We start from the raw sequence: 27025 nt of genomic DNA, 5'->3' as shown, positions 1-27025 counted from the left end.
GGTTTACCCAGTTGGGTATACTGTTAAACAGTACATTCCTAAGAACCATTGAAGAAAATGAACATAAACGCAGGATAGTCAAGCAGAAAGGATTCGTGCCTAAAAGTTTCAAGGCTTGCTTATTTGGTGCCAGCTTCATCAGACACACCTCCCTTCCCTCTAGCAGGCAGACTTGTTACTAAGAAGAACACAGAAACCAAACTGTTCACCTTGCAAAATTTGTTCTAACTTTGCGTGATTAAGATGGGGCGATTTGGATTGCAATGTTTTGCAGCCAGAAGGGCTAAATATGCCTGTCTGAAGTCTTAACCCAAATGCTTCGACTTCAAGGGAAGAAACGGGCAGCAAGAGGAAAACTAAACAGTTCGCTGCATTGTTCCAGCCAGCACCGAGGCAGGGCTACACCGTGCAGTGAGTAGGTGTGATTAGCTCATTTGTCATTAGTTTAAACTGAAGCAGAAAGCAGAAGTCTAAGCACACGGAAATAGCACCCTCCAATTCTGATTAGCCTCTTGTTTATACCACGCTGTGGTAAGCTAAGGCTGCATTGGCTCACTTAACCCTTCTGCAGGCACGAAGGGTCTCCTATCTCCCTTGGAGAAAGGCAAGAACACCTCCCTCCACAGAGGGTTAGCAAGAGACAGAGAAGTAATCCCACAAACTACCACCACCACAATGAAGATATCAAACGTTCTTGTTCTCATCTTAGTCCTGCTTTACATGGATGCCAGCACAGAATGGCCCACGCACACGGTCTGCAAAGAGGACAACTTGGAAATACATTACAAAAGCTGTGGTGAGATTTTTAAAATTTCCATTTTCCTTTTAGCTGGGCGACAAAGTTGTTCTTATGCAGTGAGAGAGGCTTATAATGGCCTTATATTGTATATAATGTAACCCTAGATATAGGGTTACAATCCCAAGCCAGCACTGGATTTTGCAGCTAGAATATTTTTAGTCTTTCAAATATAGCTAGTTTGGTTGACACACACACGAATCGAACTGTATTTAGATAGAAGATAATAAAGAGGAAATAATGTAACCTAATTCAGAATAATGAACAACTGTCAAAAATAGAGTTCATCGTGAAAGAGATTACTAGGATTTTTATCTTGAGGTTAGGTTAAAAAAGAGGAATACCCGAGATCTTTATCTTTTTTTACCCCTGGGATGACACAGACTCTTCAATACGCTGATCTGCCGTTCTCCTAATGTGCAGCAAGGCTGTGGTGAAATGCTTTCTGTCCTCCCACTTGGAGTGACAAGGGACCCAGCGTGACAGTGGGAAGGATTCGTGCTCTCTGCTATTACCACCGTGCTTAGCGAGACTTCAGCAGCAGCACTTAACAGAGGCATTTCCCAGGGACCGTAGGGTTTTTCTTTAAATCTGTAGAGGAGGAGAGGAGCAAGTGGCATTGGAATGACTGAAAATGAATTCACTGAATGGTGCCTGCTTTCCACGTCTTGCTTTGCTGGCCTTGTGCCTCTCCTATTGTGCTGATCCGCTTTACAACTGGGACAAAGGGAATTAGATTCACAGACGCCTCATTCATTTTCCGCACGTGATGTGAAAAGCGATTCACAGCAAATGAGCACCCTAGAGTTTGTTTTTCCAATTCATCCTGATACAAAGGGTTTCCCGGGGGGCTTTTCCTTCCCTGTAGCTTTCATGCGGTTGTGCACACCCATTAAAATAAAGCCAGAAAGGGACAAGAGATGTAAATAAATATTTGTAATGCTATTCTTTACTGGCCTGCTCCTAGGAGACTAAAGCCAGGCTTCACATACTATAAATGGCTATACTGCATTCGGAAAATATTTAATTAGATATTGAATACTAAAACAAAGGTAACACCAAAGCTTGTAAGAATTCATTGTATAAGTTAATTCTGTTCCCTCAACAGGTCTCAAATAGCATGAGATGCCTCGTCACAGAGGCATAGGCTACAGTTTGAGTCAATTCAAATGATGATGAAATTTATCTGCTGTGCACATGTCAGTCAGGTATTGCCTCTTACTATGTACACCACTGGCCTAGCTAAAAAAAAAAATGCATTTTTTTTGAGCTTGTGTGTCACTTATTTTGTTTTGCCACACACAAAAAGGTAAGAGGTACATTCATTCAGGAGAAATTCACAGCTTGAGAAGCACAAGCCAGAGATCACACAGGTCAGGTCCCACCACTGAGAGTAGTTTTCTGTTCTCCCAGACACAGTTATGGGAGATGAGAAGATTACACAGATGTGGAAACACTGCAAGAATTAAATCAGATTCCTTGTTTGAAGCCCAGTTCCTTGCTCCCTCACAGCTCTGGCAGATTCAGTTGTGGCAACACTCACAGCTGCTGCCACAATGTTCTGCCCTGCCTTTTTCCAGAGGCTACTACACCTGTAGCATCAGACCAGGTTGCACCAGCTGCATCTCTGCTGACCCAGCTCATAGTCTGGTAGCTCACATAAAGCAGAAAAACATAAGGTGTTTGGGGCCGAATCCAAAAATCTACAGGTGGGGAGGATAAATCTGAATACACTAGTCTGCGTTCCCTCCAGAGAAGGCACTGCTCCTACTGAGCTCACCGTGGCAAGCTGACAACCGTGCCAAAGGTGCTGATCGTCTTTTCAGAAGAGGGGAAGCTTTCTTCCCACTTCATTTCACTGTAAACCACAAGTAGATGGGCAGTTCTTTAGCTGCGTCCCGCCAACTGTTCTCACCTGGGAGGGAACAGACATGCTAGTGCCTAGGTTTGACAAGAGCCTTTCCCAACAAACCTTCTTGTGACAACTTTGTAATGTCAGCAAGCACGGAGTCAATGCTAAGCAACTGCCCATACTCTTCAGTTATTTCAGGGGAAGACTGCCCCACATTTTCCTCTAGTCTGAGAGATCCCCGTGGTACCTCTTGCTCCACTGAAGATGCCAGAGGATGACACATTTTAGGGGATAAAGTGGCCACAGTGAGGTATCTAGAGTGAAATCTGGAGTGCAGGATTCCTTGTTGGCTTCAAGAAGGTCAGGACTTCACCTCTACTGTTGTTACTATAAACTCTAGGATGTTATTGTTGAATCAGGGTTAAATCAAGTAAAATTTAAGGAAGCTGAGAGAATTTTAGAGAGGAACTTCACAATTTTATTTCTGGAACTGAATGCCCTCTGTCAACAGATTAATAGAGTTCAGTCTGAACGTTTAAAAAGGAGCTAAGTGTTCATTTTTACGTTGCAGTTTATCAGATCCTCTCCTATAATGCAGTAAAAATTTGACTAAAGCCAAAAATATAAGCTAATATAACCATGAAAAATGCAGCGGAGAAGCTTAGGTGGATAAGTGAAGACAGACAAGGTGTAGCAATCTTCTGTACCCAGGAGCAAGTCCCAATTTCCTGTTGCAGACACTTACCCTAGCTGCATCCTATATCTATTATGGGTAAGAAACAGGCACGCAATGAAGCCCCCAGCCTCACTCCATGCTCTGGATCCTATAGAAAGGATCCCCATCCCCACTCAACCACATCAGACTAAACATTCAGTAACCAGGACCCCAAGGCATGCATCAAAAGAAAGGGCTAGGACAAGACCCTAGTGATCAATATAATGCACTTGGGGAAAAAAAAAAAAAGTCATCTAAAAGAAATCAGACAAAAATTTTCAGCAGCAAGTCCATGGTGAGAAACTCAGGCTGAGAGACGGGTGGTCTAAAAGTAAAGCAAATAGACAGTATGCTGCCTCCTCTATATAACCACAGGAGACACAACACCGAGACAGTCTATAAATAGCAAGACATTTCCCATCAGTGCCACTCTTCCTCCCAGGAACAAGTGACAAAAACTAAGGAAGATCTCAAGTGACCACAAATCACTTTAGAAACCTGGGCAGGGATCCCGAGATAAAAGCAGCACAGGTTAACCTCTCCGACTGAGAAAAGAGAACCCTAATTGGCAAGTCTATGCAGAGACATGAAAAGAACCTGCTACACAAACGGCTGATTCCTATCCCTTTTAATTTCACAGTGATTTTTACAGTAATAACACTTTTGATCTTTCCAGCTACATTTTAAAAGGCAATTGTCTGGGAAGGGAAAGGCAGGAAGGCAACGGTAGCAAAGTGCCCCAAGCAGATTCCAGTGTCAGGTATCCACCTGAAAGCACAATAGAGTTGGAAACTACAAAATATAACTCCTCAACACATCTACCACCACCTGTTTCTAGACCATTCACGTAAGCCTAATTGTCTTAATTACCTATGAAAACATTCTTACAATGTAGTGTTCAAATGGGGCCCTCTTCATAGGGTAAAGCAGGTGATTGCTGCTGCAGACAAATGAAAAAATATTTCCCAACTACTTTTACAGCTCTTTCTTGAAATATTAGTTGAGCCTACATCAACAAATCAGTGGTTCAGAATGCCCGTGTTACCCAGACCAGTGTGCTCAGTGATTAATAAAGCTCTATGTTTAGATTAGGACCTGGGAGATTTCTGAGCTGCCTGGTGCTTGAAACTGTAGATTTCTTGACAGTGCAGAAAAGGTTACAGATAAGGCATGTTTTTAGAAAGGGTCTGGAGAGCATCAACCATTTTTTTTTTTTTTTTTTATTTTCTGTGCATGGGAGTAAATAACAGGGAGTTCCAGGGAGATCTTCAGGAGAGTCAAATAATAGCATCTGAAGATGAACTCTTGAAAAATATTCCCTAGACCTTATAAAACACTGTTCAGACCACAGGGGTTTTTTTTGTTTTTTTTTTTTAAACTATCACAGACAAACACATTTCCCAATTCATGCCTGACTTCCTTTCCTTTTTCTTCTTTTTTTCCCCACTTGAAGCAAGGTTAGTGGCCATCAGCTGAAGTTTCAGGAGAAGGAGCAATCAATCAGTATTCATTTCAACCTCCAGAACCTAAATATGAAACCGGTTGCACCCTCTCCAAGTTTCACATCTGCATATCTACAGATTTAAAAATAATAAAACATCTTAAGGGATATTGGTAACAATTTGCTTTAATTAATGTCTTCTGCTAGGCAAAGAAGCAGGGCCCTCTGGTCATCTAGAGAATTATTTTTACATGCCAATGCCTCCTCCTAAACAGAGTAAAGTCAAACTGAACTTAGGTTCACTGAGCTCCATGACAGCTTGCACAGCTCTATGTCACACTTCAAGCAGGGTCATTTCTATAAAGCTTTTCCTGCCCTGCATTGGTACAGTAGGAGAGAGCAGCACTGCCCACTTCAGTATGAGCTTGCACTGGATTGCATTTACAGATAGAGAAACTCTCATTTGTATGGCTTTTCTTTAAATTTGTGGGTTCAGATTTGTATCTCTGTTAAAGGGGCTCCTTGAAGTCAACAGGGTTATTCTAGTTATTCAGAGTTATGCTCTGGTCAGGTAGTGCAGTATAAACATTCTCCTGTCAAACTCTGCTTTGAGAGAACTTTTCAGTACTTAAAAGAAAAAAAAAAAAAAGAAAAAGTAAAGACAGAGAGACTAGTTAGATTACAGTTTTCTGATGGTTTGTGTGTCCATGCTGAACAGTTTCAGTCTTACTATGGTCCTCCTTACACACTCAGTCCATCATACTCTTCCTCCTGCATATTAGGAGATCAAATATACTATTTCTCATTTTCCTTTTTAAAAAATAGATCTGTAACATCCATCTTTGCTCAATCAGCAATACCAACTTGTAAACAATCATCATCGCAGCACTAATTTTACACCACATCACTTTCTGTTTTCTCTGTTAACCAATGTTACTAGTCCTTTTTCCTCCCTGGCCACACACTCATATCCAATAGCTTCAGCTGGCAAAGAAAAGCCTGCAAAAAATTCTCACCTCATGCATCTTCAGGGCAAATGTTCTTCTAGACACTTGGTAAAAGAAGGTTCTTTTTCCATTATTTGTTGGGTTTTTGGCAGACAGATTGAGCCAGATGCTTCTCTTGGACTTAATTATTTATTTATTTCCCTCAAGCAGTCTCCAGCAATTGCTTCTGCTTCTAAATTATTTAAAGCCACACGACACCAACTCCCCTCTGATCTTTTGTTGCATAGATGGCTAATGGGCAAACAGTCAAAGAACTTAAGAATTTCACTTGGAACATTATTTTTGTTCATTTGCTTCGTCCAAGCCATCTTAGTGTCATAGCCTTGCTGCTATACTCATCTGGTATAGCTTACTTATTCCAGGGGGAAGGCCAGATGTTGACATGCATATTTCTGGCACCAGCTCCTAACAAACTGAAGCTATCATCAGAATCAAGTCAGCACAGATATGACTGCACATGCAGATCTTCTTTTAAAATTTTGGTCCCTCCATGAATTATTAAAACTACCTCATCTATTTCATTCTCCGCTTCATTAGAGAGGATTAGAATTTTCTTTTCCTAGGTGACCTCTTCAGGTGGTTCCGATTTCATTTTACCTCTTCTTTCAGAGAGGGAAGAGTATTTAGTAAGTTTTAAAATGTAAATGCTAAGGAGGAGCAGGAGACAATTTCATACCTCCAAGGTACTCTGGCAAAGACATTAGGTTCAGCATCTAGACTTTGAACCATTTAGCAAAATCAATATTAATGTTTTCACTGAGACTAGTAGCGGAGAAAATTAACCTCAGCTGAACTTTTCCCACCACACTTTAAATTTTCCCATCTAATTTAGTTCTCAGAGGTTTCCTCACAGTGCCCATTTCTTCACCAAATCAATGAAGGTCCTGCATCATGGACTGCAAAAGAGGGTTGTTTATATGTGAGAGCCCCTCCTGCTTATCTGTGGCTGCTAAATCTAAACTAGTAGACACGTTCTCCACCTATTGACTTTTGCCATGTCTTTCGTTGTTGTAGCCACTGAGTCACTAAGGTATCTCGAGCAGAAGGGGTAACAGCACACAAGGCAAGACATAGGAAAACGTATTCTCCACTTTGGAAACAAATAGGACAGACATACCTAGAAAACTGTTTATCGCATTACAGTCAATAAGTACCGTGGGCAAGGCAGAACTGTCATTCGCTGCTGCATGCTGAATTTGAGTCTTTATGAAGGGAGCAGGCTAATATACTAAACAGGTGAGTCACAGCTATATTAACAGTTTGATAAAAATTTGAGATTAGCTCCTGTATTACATAAAGTAGAAATTATCAAAAGACACATTCACTGCATAAAGTCAGGAGCAAGAGCAAACTGCAGTTGCTCGTAAGTGCTCCAGTGTAAGCATATGAAGCATCGCTAGACTTTCTTTACATTGCCACATCATCTCATCTCGAGCTGTCATCAAGGCCTCAAAATAGCTCCGGGCCCTACAATGCTTACAGTTTACCAAAGAAAGAAGAGGCAGGAGATCAGGTTCTTGCAGCAATTTAACATCAGTCCGCAAAAATAACCAGAATAATCTAAGAAAAATTAACACACCTCAGAAAAATGCAAAAAGGACTTAAGCATCATTGTGTATTGGTGTCACTGCACCAGCTTCAAGGAAGCTTATAGCAACCTAAAACTAGGGAAGAACAGTGGCCAGAGACAAGGTGTCCAAATGCCCCATCCAGAATGAACCACCACGTACTGAATGCAAAACCTTTGATCTGTACCAGATGCTGCTTTTAGACTCGGGAGAGCTTCCAGTTGCCAAAAGCTAGCAGCTTGAAAGCTACCACAAATTAATTCAATGCACCAGTTTCCTCTTCACCTGAAGATGGATGGTTCCTGTCAAATGATCCAGCAGTGATCAGGCAGGCAGGAACCCAGCTAGTTTCCTCAGCAGAGGGAGCATGCCATTCCAATTATAGCTTACTGCCACATTCCTGCAGCGGATTTCAACCCATCCTGGGAAAATGGGAACATTTAGCCCATTTATATGCCGCTGATTACTGTTCTGTATAACCAGCGGTAAACCCTGCTATCCCAGAGCATGGCATGTGTCTAGCAGCAGGGCAGTTTATAGTAATATTTGGTTCTATTTCTGACACAAGTCCACAAAGTCTGTTGTGAATCTTCAGTCATACTGGCAAGCACTGATGTCCAGAGATCTCTGTCTCAAGTAGAGCAGTAAAAAGAATGATATAAAAAAAACCCAACACACATGAAGAGAAGAGACAGACCCAATTAGGAAATACAGGCAGTTACTGTATGCATCTTACTCATGCAGTGCGTGGTGTTTTCTCACCAACAGAACAGAAGAACAAAGACTTTCTCTCTCTAATACATTCCCTGCTGGGCCCAAATTAATGCAGTATTTTCTTGTCACACTGCTGTAGCTGAAGCCTGCCTCCCTTTTTCTCTCAAGGTAACTAGGACAATCAGGATTATCAAATACAGATCTGTATGTGCCATCTCTCAAAGCCTGCATCTTTCAGTTTTGTCTTCTCAAACAGGCTTAGACAAAGCTTTGTCATATCACACAAAGCACAGAAACCCCCCTTTCCAAATACCACTGCTGGCAAAAGCAAGGAAAGTCTCCATGAACTTTCAGGCACTGGACCTCCCCTCAAGGCCCAGCAAACAGCTCCAACAAGCCTGCGGTCAAGAAAGGTGGTTCAGGCAGGAAAAGGCAGGGAGGCTCAGGTCAAGTCTTTGGCAAGGCTGCTTTATGCATGTTGGTGACACCCTCGTCCCCAAACACAGCCCTCCAGCTGCAGAGAGCCCCTGACACCTGCTGGCTTTCACACAGCTTCTCACCCAGGCCACCAGCAGCTCCATGGCCGCAGGCGGCAGCTGCGTGATCTCAGCCTGGTACCAGGCAAATCTCTTCCTCTCTTCTCCATCTGCCACACTTTAACCCCTTGGCTCACAGGCTGAGCCCTCCTTCCATCCCACATCCGTGCCTCACAGCCCAAACACTGCTACTATTGCAGCCAGTGTCCCAGCAACACATTTGGAGAAGCTACTGGCCTTCTGAGTTACTGTTTCTGAATATTTGCAAATTTGGATGTCAGTTATACTCAATGAGTTTTATTTGAAACAGAGAGAAAAAAAGCCTTCATCTTTTATTTAAGCTAATTTCATAAGACACTGGAATCACCTTGTTCCAAAACTATCTCCAAACATTGGCCAGTAATGCCCATACCTTAATCTAACCACGTAGTATATAATTGCTCTTTGCATTACCAGTGTTCAGCATTCTTGAGTGAAAAGTAGAAATTATTTAAATATTGCATAACCACATTTTTTTTTTTAAGCCATGTTTTAAGTTTCTCTTGGCAGTGTTCTGGGGTTTTTTTAGTTTGTAGTTTATACTGAGACCAAATCTTCAGGCTTCCCTCTACAGCCACATAAGTTTTATCAGAAAGGAAGCAGAGTTATTCACTCCATTAGGCATCTTCAAGAGCTTCAGGTTTACGCAAACCTCAGAGACCACAGGTTGCTATCGCTGTTTGCGAAGGGGAATTCCCACAGTCTGTACCCCCCAGGACATTAAGGAAACATGAACTGTAAACTTCCCTATTCCTTCACCTCCATGTTGCCTAAGCAACCCAGAAAGGTACGGGGGATAAAACGCATCATGACTTCTGCAAAGGAGGCCAGAGTGCCTCTCAGAGCTAGGCAGAAGCCCAGAGGTGGTCACATCTAAGGTGAGCTTTTTGGGATGAAGCATCCTCACGACAAACTAGACACAGCCAACATGAGTCTCACAATTTATTCTGCTCCCCTCTGAACAGAGGGTCGATCTGCTCCTCCCAGCCATGTCTGGATGTGGCAGTGACATATAGCGAAGGAAGGTCCAAAGGGAAGTTCATTAAACTGAAGGTGCTCAAGGAAATCTAGATGCGCAACTGGAGAGCTGCTAATTCACCTGATGCTCCTTCCTCAGTACCTTATAAGTAGATTCCAGTGTCAAATATAACCTTGAGCATTCAGGTTAATTTATTTAAATAGACATTAAAGGGAAAATGTTGAGTGAATACATAAAGTCTGAGATCCCAAACAGTTCCTCATTCTTTCCCTCTCCTTTCATCACCTTGAATGTTGTAAGGACTAATGATTTAATTTTATTAAGAGCTTTGAAGGTGAGGAGTGTTGGGTAATTACTAAATATGTTTCTTCCTTGTGCTAATTTCCAGCTCCTCTGGCACTAGTCTGTCCTTGTATGACCCTAGCCAAGTGCAGCTATGTCATTCCATTCAATTCTGTGGCTTATGTGCTCCTAAAAGCGTTATTTTGAAACACCCAAAGTTTACCAATGTAGGGAGTCTTCTCACCACTGCAAGACTTACAGATGTGGACTCTCACAAGCAAAGCTTGCCTGCTTGCTGCTCCTATTCACTCATGCCACTAATTTTTATGCTTCTATGGAAACAATATGATTTTAGACCGGATTCAGGTGGGAGTAAAGCCAGTAGAGGATAGTTAACAAGATGGGGCCGGGGGGGGGGGGGCGTGGGCAAGGGGAGAGAGAAGAATAAAAGACAGAGGCTGTTGCACACCAGCCCAGCAAAATTCTCTTAACAGGTGCATCCCATCTGGCCATGCAGTTTCTGTAATGCCCAGTTGGTCACGTAGCAGCTCAAGCTTTGAGGGACATAGCCATAGTGGGTTAACACATTATCATTGCCAGCTGTCTGCTTCATCTTCCTGATGAAGATCACCTCCCAGAGCACAGGAGGCTGTGGGGTGTAAGGACAGCGACAGCTCACAGCCCCGTGGCTTGGTGCAAGCCCATGTTCAGCAGGCGCATGAGCTGGTGGTCCCACAACTACAGTAACTGAGGTATGAGAGTGTGTTCCTCTCTATTACTGGGGTAATTCTATTCTATTCTAATAATCTCCATCAAAGGTACAAGGCTTGCAGCCAGAAGGGTCACATAGAAACACCACTGTAAATATGGCTGGGCTAATTCACCTACGAACCTTCTTCTGACAAGAACAAGAGCAGGACAAGAAACTCTAGGAAGAAAAGTTCAATAACTTATCTGAACTTCTAGGCTGTACTATGCATGTCTGTGCAGTCTTCTAGAAAAACCCAGCCAAAGCCATTGCTGTGAGCACCTTGCTATAGTAAGCCAGGCTGAAATCTTGCACTATGGTGCCACTACAGGTCATATGCAAGGAAAACCACATGCCAAGCCAACAGAGCAACAAACCTCCACTTGGCCAAGTTGGATAAGGTTGAAATGGAAGGTGGGATGCATGGGCTCAGCTGGCACTATGCCACGTAAGGGGTGATCTGTGGCAAGACGCCAGGTACACCCCAAATTTACCTCTCAAAGTAGGATTGTACTGCAGAAGCCAGTCTTCAGCAAGAGCTGTGGATTCACCGCTAGATACAGTTGAGAGAGCTCAGCATTAGCCACAGCATCAAGTTCAAATAACAAGCCTAAGAGATCTTACAGCGCATTGATTGTTTACAAAAGCCAAAGACTTGCCTGTTTCTCAGAGCTGCTGCCTGAAATATTCAGAACTGTCTAGAGAGAAACGTCAGTCAAAATCCTGCTCCCAGGCACCTTCACGCTAGGTCTAACTATGTTGCAGCCCAAGCCCTTCTCACTAGATAGACACACACAAAAAATGCCCTTTTTCTCCCCCAATAAGCAGATTTTAACTTCTAAAACTCAACATGTTTGCAAAATTTCCAGCAACATTCTAAGTGTTGGTAATATATCAAGGCTGAACTGGAAAAGCAAAACTCTGCAACCAGTTGAAGAGTTTCTAGCTTTAATTATGGAAGAGGGAGCAGATTGAAGGGAGTGGGTGGAGGGAAGTCTGGGAACATACAGTACTGTGCACTATGAAATGTTGCAGGGAAGTAGAAGTCTGAAGGGCAGCCCCACGTATTTTAGAGATTTAACGGTAAATGTTATTGCTCTGCACATGTGAAAGACATAACATGTATATTTTTTTTTTTCAGTCTAACCAGCTCACTTCAGATTGAGCCAAACAAGGGAGAATAAGTATTAAACCTCCATAAGAGACACACAGTGACTCACAGTTGTGCATCTGAGATGAAACACAAAAATGGCAATTGCCTCGAGTTGCCTTTGCCACACGAGGGACTCCTCAATGTTTGAAGATAGAGGGGTATGGCACACTACCTTAGTTCATAGTGCACAGCTGAATCTACAGACATCTTCACTTATCAAACGGCTAAAAAAGACTGGTTTTCTTTAGTTTCCTTTTAGCAGCAACCTTTCTGCCTACATGTTTTGGAATCCAGACTCCCTGGCACCATAGCTTAAGCAACACAGCCATCCTTTCAATTGATTCCAGCAGGAGGCCCCCACGAACACCACAATATCTAAGATGTAAGATTGCAAAGTCATAGCCTGAATTTCCACAGGGAGATGGTCAGAAAATTAATTGGGGTTTCGTTTGCCAGTGGAAAAGTTTGCATGTCTCACTAACAGAGTAACAACACAAAAGCCAAGCACTCTAATTCACAAGTTTTGCTGGAATCACATGTGAGTGCTTCCATGCTCTCTTCATCTCTGGGGACCAGACAACATTTCTCTGGATAGACCAGAGTCCTATTGCTGCATCACTAGTGGCGCAGCAGGAGACACCCATGGCTACAATGCACCATGAAATATGCTATCTGGCAAAAGAGCTCAACCCACAGAAAAACAAAAAAGAAAAAAAAAAAAACAAAACAGGCATGAGACATCCAAACTAAAACAAGCCTGAGGTCAGGTTCATTGTAAGAAGCCCATGCTTTCCAGGGAAGCTTGGTTTCATGAACGTCCCCTTTCCATCCAGACAGTAATTTTGACCTAAAAATTCAACTTCTAGCCCTAATACCATGATTTATTATGTTGACTAAAGCAAAGCCTAGCCTCTTTGAAAAGAGAAGAGCATCATACGTGTTGCAGTGCCATTTTTAACCATAGCTCCCTCTGGAAATTACAGAGCCGACAGTTTTAGTCATTTGACAACCAGCACTGTTTATAGGCATCAGTGCCCAAGTTGCTCTGAATCTGAGCAGCTGCTTCCTGAACCTTATCATTGCACCGCACACCAAACAGAAACGAGAGGGGCTCTTGCAGGAGTCCAGAGGAAAGAGGAAACCAAGCCCTGAGAGGCGGCAGAGCCCAGAGGGGAAGCAGGCATAACGGTCCCAGAGAAAAGAGAAGTTTGACACATTTTCCGGCTGGAGCAGGAAACTGCTCTCCTACCGGATTGCAACAGCTTCTGAAGCTGCAATAACAAAGTGAGAACTGACAGGAATATGGAAAGGGAGGAAAGACATCCCTCTGACTCCTGTCACACTCAAGCTGATAAACAACTCCAGGTACTAACTTTTTGTCCCAAGCAGATCATGCAACTGCAGAGGCTGTTTTAGTGGTGTGGAAGACAAAATCCAGCAAGGGACACAAAGCTGTGGGAAATACTAGTGACTTATCTCCCTCCTTTAAACAGTTGTTTTAATTTACCAGAACTCAGGAGCTCCTTTTGGACTACGCTGACAATCCATGTGCTTGCAGACCCTGTCTTAGTTACAGACCCCAGCTTCTCCCAGCACTTTCACTCATTTCATGCTCCCCTCTAAGTAATTGCGCTTTGGTCACTCAGGCTTGCTCCCTGCCAGCTGCTACAGCTGTGGGGCAATGGTACAAAAATAGGGTCAGACTATGAAGATGCTAGCTCAGCCTCACAGAGGACACTTATGACTCCAGTTTCACCACAGCATCAAAGGAAAATTCTCCCAATCCACTATTTTCAATTCAGCAAGAAGATTACCTCAAGCAACAATAACTGAGAAACAGAATTCAGTTCCCATGTCTGTATTTTGTCACCACCAGCTCTCTAAACTGGAGAGCCTACGGCTGCTTCTGCACATACTGCAGTTGCTTCTGTTGTTTCCACAGAGGAGGAAGGTGGATGCGCAGGCTGGCTGGAAAGCCACCATGAGGGACAAACCTATGCCTAAAGCAAGTCTTGAGGCTCAAGGTGATATGCTTCCAAACTGGCCAAATCTTTCACCTCCAGCCACAGCTCTGGAAAACACTTGCACGTGCTGTTGCTTGTGGCAGCTGAGCTGTCAGTTGTTGCTGCCGGCTGTCACCAGAGTGACACATTGGCAAGCCTTCAGGCACAGCACAGAGTCTCATGAAGGCTAGCAAGAAAGAAGGTGGAAGTAATTATGTTTGTACAAGAGTTTTGGAACTTGATGCAGAGAAAGTGGTACTGTAGGAACTGGTAAGAGCCACAGTCATGTTAGTCATCAGCTGTAGGGCTCCCTTTGACCTCAGCTCTGCTACAGTCTCCCAGAAAGGGAGAAACATGGAATATTTCCTGGGTTAGAAACATATGATGGTGGACCCAGCATGAAATATTGCAGGATCTCAGTTACAGAATTTTGTTTTCATTTTTGGACTTTTCGTCCCACTTCAGGATTCAGGTTCCCAATCAGCCTTGCCAAGCCATCTTGCGATACAAATGAATTAAAAACGTCATCCTAACCAATCAGTGCTGAGGAAGGAATGGCAAGGCGCAGAGCCTGGGAAGAGCAGCTATGCTAAGACTTCACTGTTGAAAGAGTATTGACTATCCACCACCATGGGGAACTTGCTTTCCCTGAACTTGGCTCATTTTCCCAACACAGTAGGTTTTAGCCACATATGGGCATCATCTGAATGTGTTTCATACTGAAGTGTCAGAATGGACAGAAAAAGTAACTATTAATCCAAAGGTACAGGAGCTTTGAGCACATCTTGGAGAAATTTTAAGGAGTACGGAATCTGTTTTTTATAACACTTCTGTATTTTATTATTCTCTTTATGCAGTGTCTCATTAAAACTACAACTTGTTACCCACTGCCTTCTATCTCCAAACAGATCCCCAGCAAGATTTTGCTTTCAGCATTGACCATTGTGCTGATGTCACAACCCACACCTTTAACATCAGAGCTGCGATGGTCCTAAGTAAGTGAATTGCTATTTTCTCACACCATAACAGGTAATTCATGTGCAAGTGCTGGTATTAAGTAGTAAGCAAGGGTGACAATCTACTATAAAAGATGAATGGGCTTTGTTTCTGAGAAGTTTCAAAACCTACACGGGGCTACAGAAATGTCAGTTCTGTCATCAGCTCAGCCTCAGACTATGCAGGTTGTATCAGCCCTCAGCCCCCATTCCTTTCCTATCCTTCTTTTGCACATACGGATAGCCAAGGTGAGGGCTGCTCTAGAGCTTGCCTTCACAGCCAAGTCTTCTGGGGCAAGTCTTGTTGAATGAGACAGCTACAGCACCCACACTCTTGTGTCAGCACCAGCAGTGCTCAGCAAATTGCCAAGGCTGACCCTTGCAGGTAGGAAACTGAAGGGACTCCCACAGACCAAGGCGGGGGGCACCTCTTTGCCCCTCCTGGGCATGCAAGAGAAGCATGCTAGGGAAATTCTGGGGAAGTGCTAGCTTGAGGCAACAGCCATGCCATCAGCTCACCACCCGTGCTAGCTGAAGTTCACAGAATCACAGAATCTTCATAGTTGGAAAAGGACCCTTAATATCATCGAGTCCAACCAAACAACCTACAATCTCTGCCACTAGAGCATGCCCTGAAGTGCAACATCTAGACATTTCTTAAACACCTCTAGGGATGGTGACTCAACCACCTCCCTGGGCAGGCTGTTCCAGTGCCTGACCACTCTTTCAGTAAAGTAATTCTTCCTAATATCTAATCTAGACCTCCCCTGCCGCAACTTCAGACCATTTCCTCTGGTCCTGTCATTATCTACTTGGGAGAAGAGGCCAACACCCACCTCTCTACAACCTCCTTTCAGGTAGTTGTAGAGGGCAATGAGGTCTCCCCTCAGCCTCCTCTTCTCCAAGCTAAACATGCCCAGCTCCCTCAGCCCCTCCTCATATGACCTGGTCTCCAGACCCCTCACCAGCCTGGTAGCTCTCCTCTGGGCACGATCCAGCACTTCAATGTCCCTCTTGTACAGAGGGGCCCAAAACTGAACACAGTACTCGAGGTGAGGCCTGACCAGTGCCGAGTACAGAGGCACCATCACTTCCCTGCTCCTGCTGGCCACGCTATTCCTGATACAAGCCAGAATGCTGTTGGCCTTCTTGGCCACCTGGGCACACTGCTGGCTCATGTTAAGCTGGCTGTCCACCAACACCCCCAGGTCCTTTTCTGCCAGGCAGCTTTCCAGCCGCTCTTCCCCAAGCCTGTAGCGTTGCTTGGGGTTGTTGTGACCAAAATGCAGGACCCGGCACTTGGCCTTATTAAACCTCATACAGTTGGCCTTGGCCCATCGATCCAGCCTGGCCAGGTCCCTCTGTAGAGCCTATTATACCCTTCAGCACTTGACTGATCATCAATACACGGTTAAAAGCAGAACTACATTTGAACTAATGGGCTGGGTGCACAAGTTAATATTAGCCATGGCTTGCTTCGTGATCCTTGCACAGGAAAGCCACCTTCTTGCAACCCTGTTAGCCCCAAGCTCACCTAGAACCTCTGCTACCAGAGCATAGATATGAGAGTGCTGCTGTATGCCCCTGGTGCTGAAAATAAGTTTGTGAGCCAAGTGTCTCTTAACACTTGGGAATGCTTCCTTGCATCCAGAAGTTCTCCCTCTTGTGAGACATGCTGCCCTTTTGCCTGGGGAGCATCAGTTTTCAGGTGGCTGTAAAGTTAAACAAGCCTGCAAAATCACATTACTTTTCCACCAACACAGAGTACAGGACCTCCCTCTAAATCTGGTAGCCTCACTAGCTGTATGGCAGTGGCAAGCAAGCCATGCACAAGCAGGCAACCTCCCAGTGCTGCCAAGCTGCTATGCTGGCCCTTGGCACAGGTTTGGCTCAGGCCAGCTACCATTTTCCCAGGCAGCAGGTACAGGCCACAGGCTGCTCCCAGGGACCCACTGGATATGGTCTCTATGCTAGACACAGTAGGGAAGAAAGAGTTTAAGTGTATGGACACAAGATTTACTATGCCAGTTGACTTTGGAGTTAGAGAATGGTCATGGACATAGTTTATTTACCAATAAAGATATATGCTAGAGACTTGTTCCTGAAACATGGATTTCTATGCATCAGGAGTTCTCAATGAAGAAAAAACATTCAATGGCCTTAGCAGCAGGGGAAAAAATGAAATCTTTTAAAAAATAAAGTAGTAAATCTGTTTACCATTGCACTTTCTCTGAGGTCTCCTTCTGTTTTGTGTGTAGGACACAACATCAAGGAACTATACCTCAAGGTTGACCTGATCATAAATGGGAAGACCGTCTTAACCTACTCAGAGACGCTTTGCGAGCCGGGTCATTCTAAGCTTGTTTTCTGCGGAAAGAAGAAAGGAGGTAATTTAGGTAGCACTCTGAGTGTTTGATGGCTACTGAATACTCCAAGCAGGATGCACCCGCTGTGCTGTTGAACGCACCAATACATCGTAATGTTCTGTTTACTTCAACAGCATGTTAATGGATGACAGAAACACAGTAGGACAGAGACGTTTTAATTTCAGAGCCTGCTTTTTCCCCTAACCTGTTTGCTTGCTTTGCTTTTAATCACAGAATATTGCACACACATGGGATTTCAAGTCCATAAAAAATAACTGTGGTAATGTGACCCCATGCAACAGCAGAGAGGTTCATAAACCCTATTTATAGCCACGTGGTTGTCATGTGAGCAAGAAGTATGACAAAAATAAAGGCCAGTTCTGTAAAAGAAATGGCTGAGCAAACAAACAGGCCGTTCAGAACATGTTCTTCACTGTTAAGCAAGTAGCACTTCCTGTCCTTAAAAGCAGTTCCTACCTCACTTTAAGAGGAATTAAAGAAGGATATTGGGACCAAGGTACTATTTGATACCATCTATGGTTTGCATCTTGTTTCTGCTCAACACATGCCTGTGTAGCATGTCAGATGACTTCAGTTCATGTCAGTCAAACTGCCAACTGGTGTAAACTTGCACTAGTCGGTTTACAGTGGTGTTAGTTGTCCCCAGAAAGCAGGCATCTTTGGTCCCAGGTGAGCCTGGGCACCTCAAAGTCCCTTCTGCCACAACACAGGCCAGGTAGTGCAAAGCTAGCCATGGCACGTATCTGGAAGAGCTACGGTCATGCCTCTGGACTGTAATACCCATGTATCTTAAATGGTTATTTTAAAGTCCCTCTTACATCATGATCGTCTCTTTAGGCTGATTTTAAAATAAGCAGGTAGAGCTGCAGGGAAGTTTCAGAGTTGTCAGAGCACCCCAGTTAGTTTCAGAAGCTCTGCTTTCCTTCCATTCACTTGCATCTCCATCCTGATAACGCTGCAATAATTCATGTGCAAGGGCTATGAGTTTAAAGACCATGCACAGCAAGCACTACTGCTAAGCCAGGTCCTGGAAAATTACTAAGACATTTCACACAGCATAGAAATATCACAAAGAGTAATAGAGAAATGCTGCATGAGCAACCAATTATGTAAATCCTGTAAGCCAGAGAAACAAAAAAATTAAATTCAGAGGTGTCTTCAATTGTGTATTGAATTACAAGGGGGTGGGGGGGAAGCACCCACAGACCTACTGAAAAACTATCTTATTCCGATGAAGTACTAAATAACATCCTTTAGAGAATACATTAAGGAGAAGCAGAGCCAGTCCTGAGCTGAGCACAAACTGCTATTCACACATAAAGCTACAAAGCCAAAACCTCCTGGGGTTTACAAGTCCCTTAATCTTAAACTGACAGGTGATTGTTTCTACTAATTGAAATACATTATGATATAAAACCATAGTTGGTTGTTTAAATAATACTATATATCTTCATTTAGAAGCATCCCTAAGTTAGTGCAAGCACCTCTACCACACACTTTTTAATACACACACTCTCGTTCAGTAGCAGTTTTTATTTAGCAATTAAGTCACAGTGGGATAGAAGCAAACTTTCTCAGACTAAGGTTCAAACTGAAAATATGGTATTTCTTAATTAGTTGACATTTGATTCTAACCCTTGTTTTAAGGCACAGAATTGAGCTGAAGACCAATTTGAGGCAGTTCGGCACAGCCATAGCTTACTGTATTAGCACAGCTTTAATTCTGACCAAATACCTATGCGGAAAGGACAACATTGTGAATGGCCAAGTACACACCCTAGCAAAGATGCAGAGGAGCAGGTAGCCCTTTCAATGGGAGCTTTTCATGCAGAGACTCTTTTCCCCTGTTGTACAGGCAATATTTCCAACAACTGGCCAGACCTGACCCAAGTTTAAATATAGTTCCACACAGAATTTGCTTACCTTCCACGAGGATGCCAAAAATTGCCTGTTTCTCCTCCTCCCAAAATGAGACAGAATATAGTTCTGCTACAGGCTTTGTTGGTCCACTCACTCATGTGGATAAACAGAGCAGAAGTTACAAGGAAAAGAGAATTATAGAAGTTGGATGTAGCTAAGTCGTGGGTGTTTGGGGTTATTTTATTTTTCTTTGCTCTCCTGTAACACTAGTTTTGCCATGTCTGTAAATATTTTAGGAGACTTAATATAGCTGCAGGTTTCATGTTCATCATAATCATATAGTATTTACTATTTATGTCAAGCAAACGTCGCATCTGGCACTGCTCACTGGGACTCCTAAATAGAATTCCAAGATGTTTTTCTTTGAGCTATACGCCTGTTGTGAAGTTGTTAGCTCAAAGGTTACAAGGAAATGGGCCATTGTCCATTTAAGAACGATAACAACAAAATTGCTAAATTCTTTGTGGCATAACATGAACTCAGCTCTTCCTCTTTTTTTGATAGAAAGTGCTGGTTATTCTCCATTTCCTCAAAGAAAAAAAAAAAGCACCAAAAAAAGTTACATAAGAGATTGCCCAATGCAATCACTAAAATCAGAGAAGACAACCTACCAGGGTAATACTTAGCAATGTGCCAACCACAACTTGCAGGCTTAAACAAAGTTTACTGACAAAAGACAGTTGCATCCTCTGCAAGTTTTCTTTCAGGCCCAAATGATAACGGCACCAGAGCACTTGCGTGATTCCTTGTGCACGCTCCCAAACCATAGAGGAAAACCCTGCCTTACTTCAGACCTCCATTCTTTACATTATTGCCTCTCTCAGCAGGTGTTACAGTGAGCAAGTTTCTAAAATAGTATTTGTGACTAAAAGTAGAGAACATAACATGAATTACAGAACTGGGTATCACACTGAGATTTTAGGTCCACGTTTCTGAGAAAGCAGCTACACCACAAAGCTAGGTCTTTGGGCTGATATACAATGTCACCTCGCTTAGCCCCTTCATCTCGCTTTTTCCTCCCCACTAAAGAAAGTGTAGGTTTCTCAACTAGCTATGTATTTATGTACATTTTTCTGACTCAACTATACATCTATAGCTGGCAGTTATTTGGATCATCCCTGCATCCCTGAAACTCACGGAAGTTGTTTGTCAGTTGCACGGATGCAAGATCGTGTCCTAGAAGAACTCCAACACGGAGCATTTCAGTTCTAAAAAGATTTAAAACAGAAAAAGGAAGAGGTGGGTGCAGATGTACAGGGCCTTTATATAGTATAGGAGTGTGAGAATGCTTAAAGATTTTCAGTGCAAGGAAGATTTGAGAAAGATGAGTGAGAATTTCATTATAGGTGTTTTGTCAGGAATGAGAGGCATCTTCACGATAAATGATAACTAGTAACTTAAAGTAATCCTCCGGAAGTTCTTACACATTGGAAAGCTCTGCTTCAGGCTGGAAGCTACTAGAGGCCTGCTTGTCAGCAGGGGAAAGGACTAAGTTACTTTTGGTAGAAACAACAGGGGAAAGCTGCTACAACAAATACAATGATGTTACCTTGAATCAGTGGTACATTAGAAATGTTTTCCAGGGTGCTCTACAGAAATCACCTTCAGTTAAGTTTTTAAGGAAATGGGCTGAAAACAGAAGGTGGACTGAAAGCCCATCACTGGTGATGGCATGCTTGACATATACTGTAACTTACCAGCAGACAAATAAAAACATAGGGGAATTTTTAACTGGAAAAATACGCTCATGATTTATGCTGTTCCCAATGTTCATACATTTTTTGCAACTACATCTGGGCTTGCTCTAAAAAGACCACAGAATTCTTTCAATAAGCTAGGCTCAGTGTTTGTGACAGTTACACTTACTGCAGCAGATGTGTTCATCCTCTTTCAACGGAGGAATGTAAAAATGTATGAATATATGGAGAAAAATGTATGGGTATATGAAGAATGCTGTGATAAACTACAGCTCTTAAAGCCTTGGAGGATGCTTACACTTCTGGAATTACAGCAGATCCTCATGTGAGAGGAACATTGAATGGGCTTTGAAAAGCCTGATATAGCCGGCATAGGCACAGAAGAGGTTGCCATGGTCCAAAGTGAATACATACGGTAAAATTCAGCAGATCTACGTATCCACATTATTTCCTGGCAGGTCTCAACTAGCTGAAAATGAAAGCTGCCCTTGCTTTCCTGTCAGGACATACTTTCAAAGCGGCATAGACCTCCCATTCCCCCCCATCACTGAAGCAAGGAAGGTCACAAGAGTTTTGTAGAGGCCTGGTTACAGAACCACAGGATGGTTGAGATTGGAAAGGACCTCTGAAGGTCAGTTAGTCCAACTCCCACCTAGTCAAGCAGGGACACCTATAGCTGGTTGCCCAGGACCATGTCCAGGCATGGTTTTTGAATATATCTAAGGATAGAGACTCCACCACCTCTCTGAGTAACCGCTGCCAGTGCTCAGTCATCTTCACAGAGAAAAAAAAAAAAGTCTTTCCTGATGTTCAGGAGAAACCTCCTGTATTTCAGTTTGTGTCCACTGCCTCTTGTCCTGTCACCAGGCACCACTGGAAAGAATCTGGCTCCCTGTTCTTTACACCCTCCTTTCAGGTATTTGTGACTATTGATGAGCTCTCACCCAATCTTTCTGTTCTCTAGGGTAACCAGTCCCAGCTCCCCCAGCCTCTCCATCATTGGAGAAATGTTTCAGTCCCTTAATCATATCACTTGCCCTTCACTGGACTCTCTCCTGTAGCTCCATATAATCAATAATTGTGAACCACTGCAAGACCCCTAATTAGAAAAAGCTAAATAAGGGCAGTGTTGAAGCATAGAGCAGTAAATGTGGACCTCAAACTAGACACACAGCACCTAGCTCCACGGTTGGAGGCTCCCTAAAAGATAGCACAGCCCATAAGAGTGGCTCCATTGATTACCAAGCAAAGGCATAGCTACCACACATCAGAGCAATCATGCAAAACTTCTCAGAGAGGGCTGAGACAGAACCCTAACACTGCATTCATCTAGCTCCAATGTAATCATTGCTTTGTCACAGCAAAGCGTGCGTGGGGGGGAATAACTTCTACCTACACTGAAGGATAGATTAGCATTGCCATCATTTCAGAAGCAAATTTATGGCCTGATGACTCCCACTTCATTTTAAAATATAGGCTTTGCAGAGCTTGAATGCTGCATATGTATATTTAGATTCTGTGTGGCTTTCCAACAGCCTAGGTGAGACCCTCATGAGCCACATGATCCAAGAGGAGTTTCCACGTCCCTGTGGAGAAGGACTTCAGGGATGGGTGATTGTTCACAACCCAGTTTCCTCTCCACTCTGCTCTGCTGCCATGCAAGATTTGCCAGGCTCAGAGATGACAGAAGGAGAGACAGTCAAACAAGGCTCTCTACTGAACAAAAGGACACACAAACCACAAGCCACGCCATTGCATGGTCCACACCATCCTGAGGGGGCAGCTCACAATATGGCTTAGCACACATCAACACACACATCTCAAGTCCCAAGGGAGTCACTCATCACCTAAACCATGCAGCCTGCAGTGCCTTTAACTCCCATTTAGACTCTAGTGAAGTTGTGAACTGAGAAGTGGGCTGTACTGTATTTTTAAAGTTCTTGAGTCACCACTCTCTGCAGCAGAGATGTGTCAGACTTCAGAGCTCTTGCTTCATGCACAGAAGCAAGCAGTGATGGTGACTGCTCTTTGAAAAGGAAAAGACTTCTTGGTCTCCAGATGAAGTAATCAGGGACGCAGAGGGGAATAAGTAGAGCATGAGTGCTGCAGCATAGTTGATTGTGACAAGCCAAAACATACTTATTCTATTCTCTGTCTTGGTATTAGGTTTTTTTCAGGGCAACACTGAGAAGCTCTGCATCTTCTCCACCTCCCAGGATCATCAGGGCATTATGTTTAACAAACTCTTTATTAATGCAAAGGTTTTGAAAATTGGTGGTGTCTCAGGTTTCTTCTACTCTTTTCCTAGTTTCCCTTATAGTCATGATTCTTTCATATAAGCTTGTTACAAAGCATTGACTAACATTTCACAGAATGTCTGGGGAAGACTTTCTGTGGACTCTTTTCCAAGTCAGATACCTACTGCATGGTGAGATGGACCATACGACATAAACGTGTTACAAACCTTTTGCCCAACCTTTCACAATAAACAGTTTAAAACAGCACAGGGAGACTGGGCTAAAACAACTCTTTAGAAGTGACAAGCATCAAGATACCAGCACAGACTCATATAAATATGATGAAACACTTACTCCTCTGTCACTGTCAAAGTAAAGAATATTTCATGACACCTACAAAAGAGAATCTTTAAACAGTTCTTAGACTTTTCCACAACTTGTGGAGGGCAAGTTGTGCAAGAAATTCTGAAATACCAAAACATCCACAAGTTTTATTTTCAGTCAAGTCTGCACAGTTTGGCCCAGTAAGCTATAAAAAAGTAGGAGGAACTGCAGAACAGCTTGCTAATTCTGTCCATTAATGCCAAAGTTGCCCTTTCTTCAGCAGCAAAAAGTAAGCATGCCTTGCAATTAGGGAGATCAGAACTGGAAGGTGGAACTCCTCAGCTCTATTCCAGTCACCAATACAACTTGTGATGGCTTCAGCACATCGTGAACTTCTTGGTGAATGCTCCCTCAGTGGCGAGAGAGACACGCTCTTATTACCTTAAGGTCATGTTCAGCAAGCAGTCAGAAGTACTCAACTCAGGTTGGTTTTTCCTCAGAGTCACCAAAACAGTACAGCTCAACTATTGCAGGTGTTTAATAAATCGTGCTAAAGGGCTTGTGTCTGGCAATCCCCCTTCCATTTCCCCATTTGCAGGATGCATGCTGACATAGAACACCCTGCTGGTTGTGCAAAGCAACGCTCCCACACCTCCACTCTGACAGGGACTGCAGGTCCACCTTGAGCCCCGGCTCTGCCCTGCTTTCCCCATAAGGCAGTACACATCCTGACATTTCTCTCAGGAGGGCTGTTGCACGACTGTGTATGGAGCACTTTGCAGTTCCATAACACTTGTCACTGAAGCACTTTGAAGTGTTATTACAAAAAAGCATCTACGAGCGGATGCTTGTTTCCTTCGTGTGCTGCATGTCTAACCACCCATCACCATTTTTCCTTTTCAGAACACCTCTACTATGAGGGACCAGTCACACTGGGAATCAAAGAAATCCCACAGGTAAGTTGGCCACAGTTGTGCTCCCAAGCAGAAGGGCTTTCTGGATGAGGTATGGTCAGCAGACTACCAGCAGTCACATCAGCATATTCCAAGCTTCCCTCAGCTGGTACACTGGATGTGACAGTGTTTACATGTCTAATACTTTTCAATATGAAATTAAGTCTTTCCTTAAAGCATTAGAAAGCCACTATTATCTAGAGATAGACAGGTTTTCTTAGGATAGCAGATAGGTTTTCACACAGGGAGCTAGGCCCCCTTATGCAGGCTGTTATCCCACCCTTACCAGCCTGCTTCCCTAAAGGCTATGCCTAGAGATGCTGTGTTGAGCGACACCTTTTGTTCTCTCGCACTGGAGTGCCCAAGCTCATATCAGTGAGCATCCTGCTCCAGAAGCAGCTTTACTAACATACTGAGGACACTTCTGTAGCAAAGGCTCTAGACAAACTGAATAATAGGTCTTTAGACCAAGAGGAAGCCCCAGGAACATCCACACAGACCAGTAAAACTCCAGTTCTGGGCAAATTAGCTGAATTTGGACTCAGAAATTCTAAGACTGTTCACAATCCTCTTAAGAGTTTTTACCCATGAGCAAAACAATTATTGTGGAGGAGGGGAAAAAAAAATCTAATCACCAACGAGCAATGGAAACAAGTTATTATAAACGCCCTTCTATGAATGAAACTATAAGCTTTTGGAGAATTAATATGCTTGTGAGAAAGGGAATAGGAAGCTTTCTTTGTTAATTAATCAATCAGGCAAATAACTCCTTATTGCTGGCATGGAAGGATGGCATTATTCCATGCAGCAATCATCATCATCTCATTACAAAGAACAGACTCATCTGAGCAGCCTGAAGGACATTTGCGCAGTCTGCACAGCAATTACAACAAGGCTGTATTCTCATGAGTATGTTGCCATTGGGCCTCTCTATATTTGGATGTTACACTTAACTTGAACCTCTCTGTGAGGACACAGGCCAGTTATTGCTGTAGAAATCCCATGGTAAAAACACAAATGCCAAGAAGCCTGACTCATTCTAGCTGCGCCTCCTTCTATTCCACTACCATTAGAGTTATGAGCAGGGCAGGATCTTTCTATGGTTCAAAGCCAGGAGGCCACTGCTGCCAAGCTCTCCTACCCTAGGTTTTGCTCCCTGCCACACTCCAGAAAAACCCAGAAGTAAATACCACAGTGCCACCAACCTAGAGTGAATGATATCTAGTGCACCTCTTCCTCCAAATCTGTTAAATGAGCCTTGTCACCTCCCCTGCCCAGTGCTTCTCCCTCCAAGTGTCTGGAGAGAACAGTTTTCACCAATAGAAAGGAGCCATGGTTTCTTTAAGGTTGAGATTTTTTGCACTGCAACGATACAAGTTCTCCCCAAAGCCTGAATTATTAGTAGTTTTAACTACACAATTTGAAATTAAACTACCCCTTGTTTTACTATATAGGTATTCATCACAGATTGAGTCACACACATCCCTCAAGGTGCTCTCTTAGAGTTTTCATCAATAACAGTGTACACACTGAACAACAAGATCCAAGGAAGACAAGTGCCAGACAACTGAGCACCTCTTCCCCTTCCAGTTACTAAACAGCACAGGCCATGCTGTGCTTGCTCATAAGAAACATGAGAAGTTATATATATTTGAAAGGAATTTTTATCCACCAAAACATTTTGTTCCCCTTGCACTGTTTTAATTTTGAACTTGTGCTGTCAGCATTGATATCCCTGATGAGAGTGTTTTGGCAGAAGATACAGGCAAGTCCTTTACCAGTTCTGAATCGCATTTGGACAGGAAAGGTTTTGCAGGAACTTGATGGGAAAAGCGTTATTCTATTTCTAGGAGGAGGACTCTCTCATAGAAACAGAAGCAGTTATATGCTACCGATGGGCTAATCTCTTGCTTTGTGTTTGTCTCATACAGGGAGATTACACTATTGCAGCAAGGTTGACTAATGAAGACCACGTCACTATTGCTTGTGCTGATTTTACCGTGAAAAATTATTTAGAATATTATTAGCAACAGAACAGTTTCATGAAAGCTACATACTACCAAAGCTATTCAAGCCAAGTGAGCTGCTTGCATGCTACAATGATTCTGAAGGAAATAATCCCCACATGGTGGTTCTGATGCTATTCCTCTTTATAATCCACTATTTTCAAGAAGTCACTAGACCCTCTAGTGGTAATTTTATCTCTAAATGCACACTGTAGCCCACTTTTTACTTCTAATATGTACAGCTGCAAGTAGAAAGCATCTGATACCAACGTTCTCATTTTAGGATGAAAATAGCATGAGGCAGAACAGGCGAGAGCCTAAACATTTCTTTGCAGTAAATTATGGAGGTATCCACTTCTAACACAGCCTAAAGATGACTTTCATATGTATCATATATTATGCAGTTACAGCACTCAAAATTTTCAGTCTTCCCTGGGGCTTATCTGGAGCCTCCACTAGCATAGATTTTGTTATAACCACAGAACTAAGACCAAATAGAATGAACGTGCCTTTTTTTAGTGATCCATGCCCTGTCACTGGATTCAGATCACTCAGGTCTTCTGGAGTCTACCTGGAATTTACTGTTCCTTAATGTCTTTGAAGTGATATGTGAATCGTTCTGTAACTAAGCTATAGGCTCTTCTTGCTTCTCAATAAATTCATAATGAAAGGA

General features: G+C 43.2%; 1 protein-coding gene and 1 long non-coding RNA gene across 2 annotated transcripts in view; one reads left to right on the top strand and one right to left on the bottom strand.

Moving 5' to 3' along the window:
• The window catches only part of LOC141738307 (uncharacterized), a 61882-nt gene that overhangs the window by 19606 nt on the left and 15251 nt on the right, over nt 1-27025 (bottom strand). The window lies entirely within an intron of this gene.
• Nucleotides 165-27025, top strand: LY86 (lymphocyte antigen 86). The gene is made up of 5 exons (XM_074576013.1): nt 165-796; nt 14742-14828; nt 17087-17215; nt 24297-24349; nt 26278-27025. Exons 1-5 carry the CDS (start codon nt 676-678, stop codon nt 26371-26373), a joined length of 486 nt encoding a protein of 161 aa, XP_074432114.1. The 5' UTR covers nt 165-675; the 3' UTR covers nt 26374-27025.

Source organism: Larus michahellis, chromosome 2, assembly GCF_964199755.1.
Source record: "Larus michahellis chromosome 2, bLarMic1.1, whole genome shotgun sequence".
Taxonomy (NCBI): domain Eukaryota; kingdom Metazoa; phylum Chordata; class Aves; order Charadriiformes; family Laridae; genus Larus; species Larus michahellis.
The sequence above is the reverse complement of the archived record's forward strand: the minus strand, read 5'-3'. Positions and strand labels throughout refer to the sequence as shown.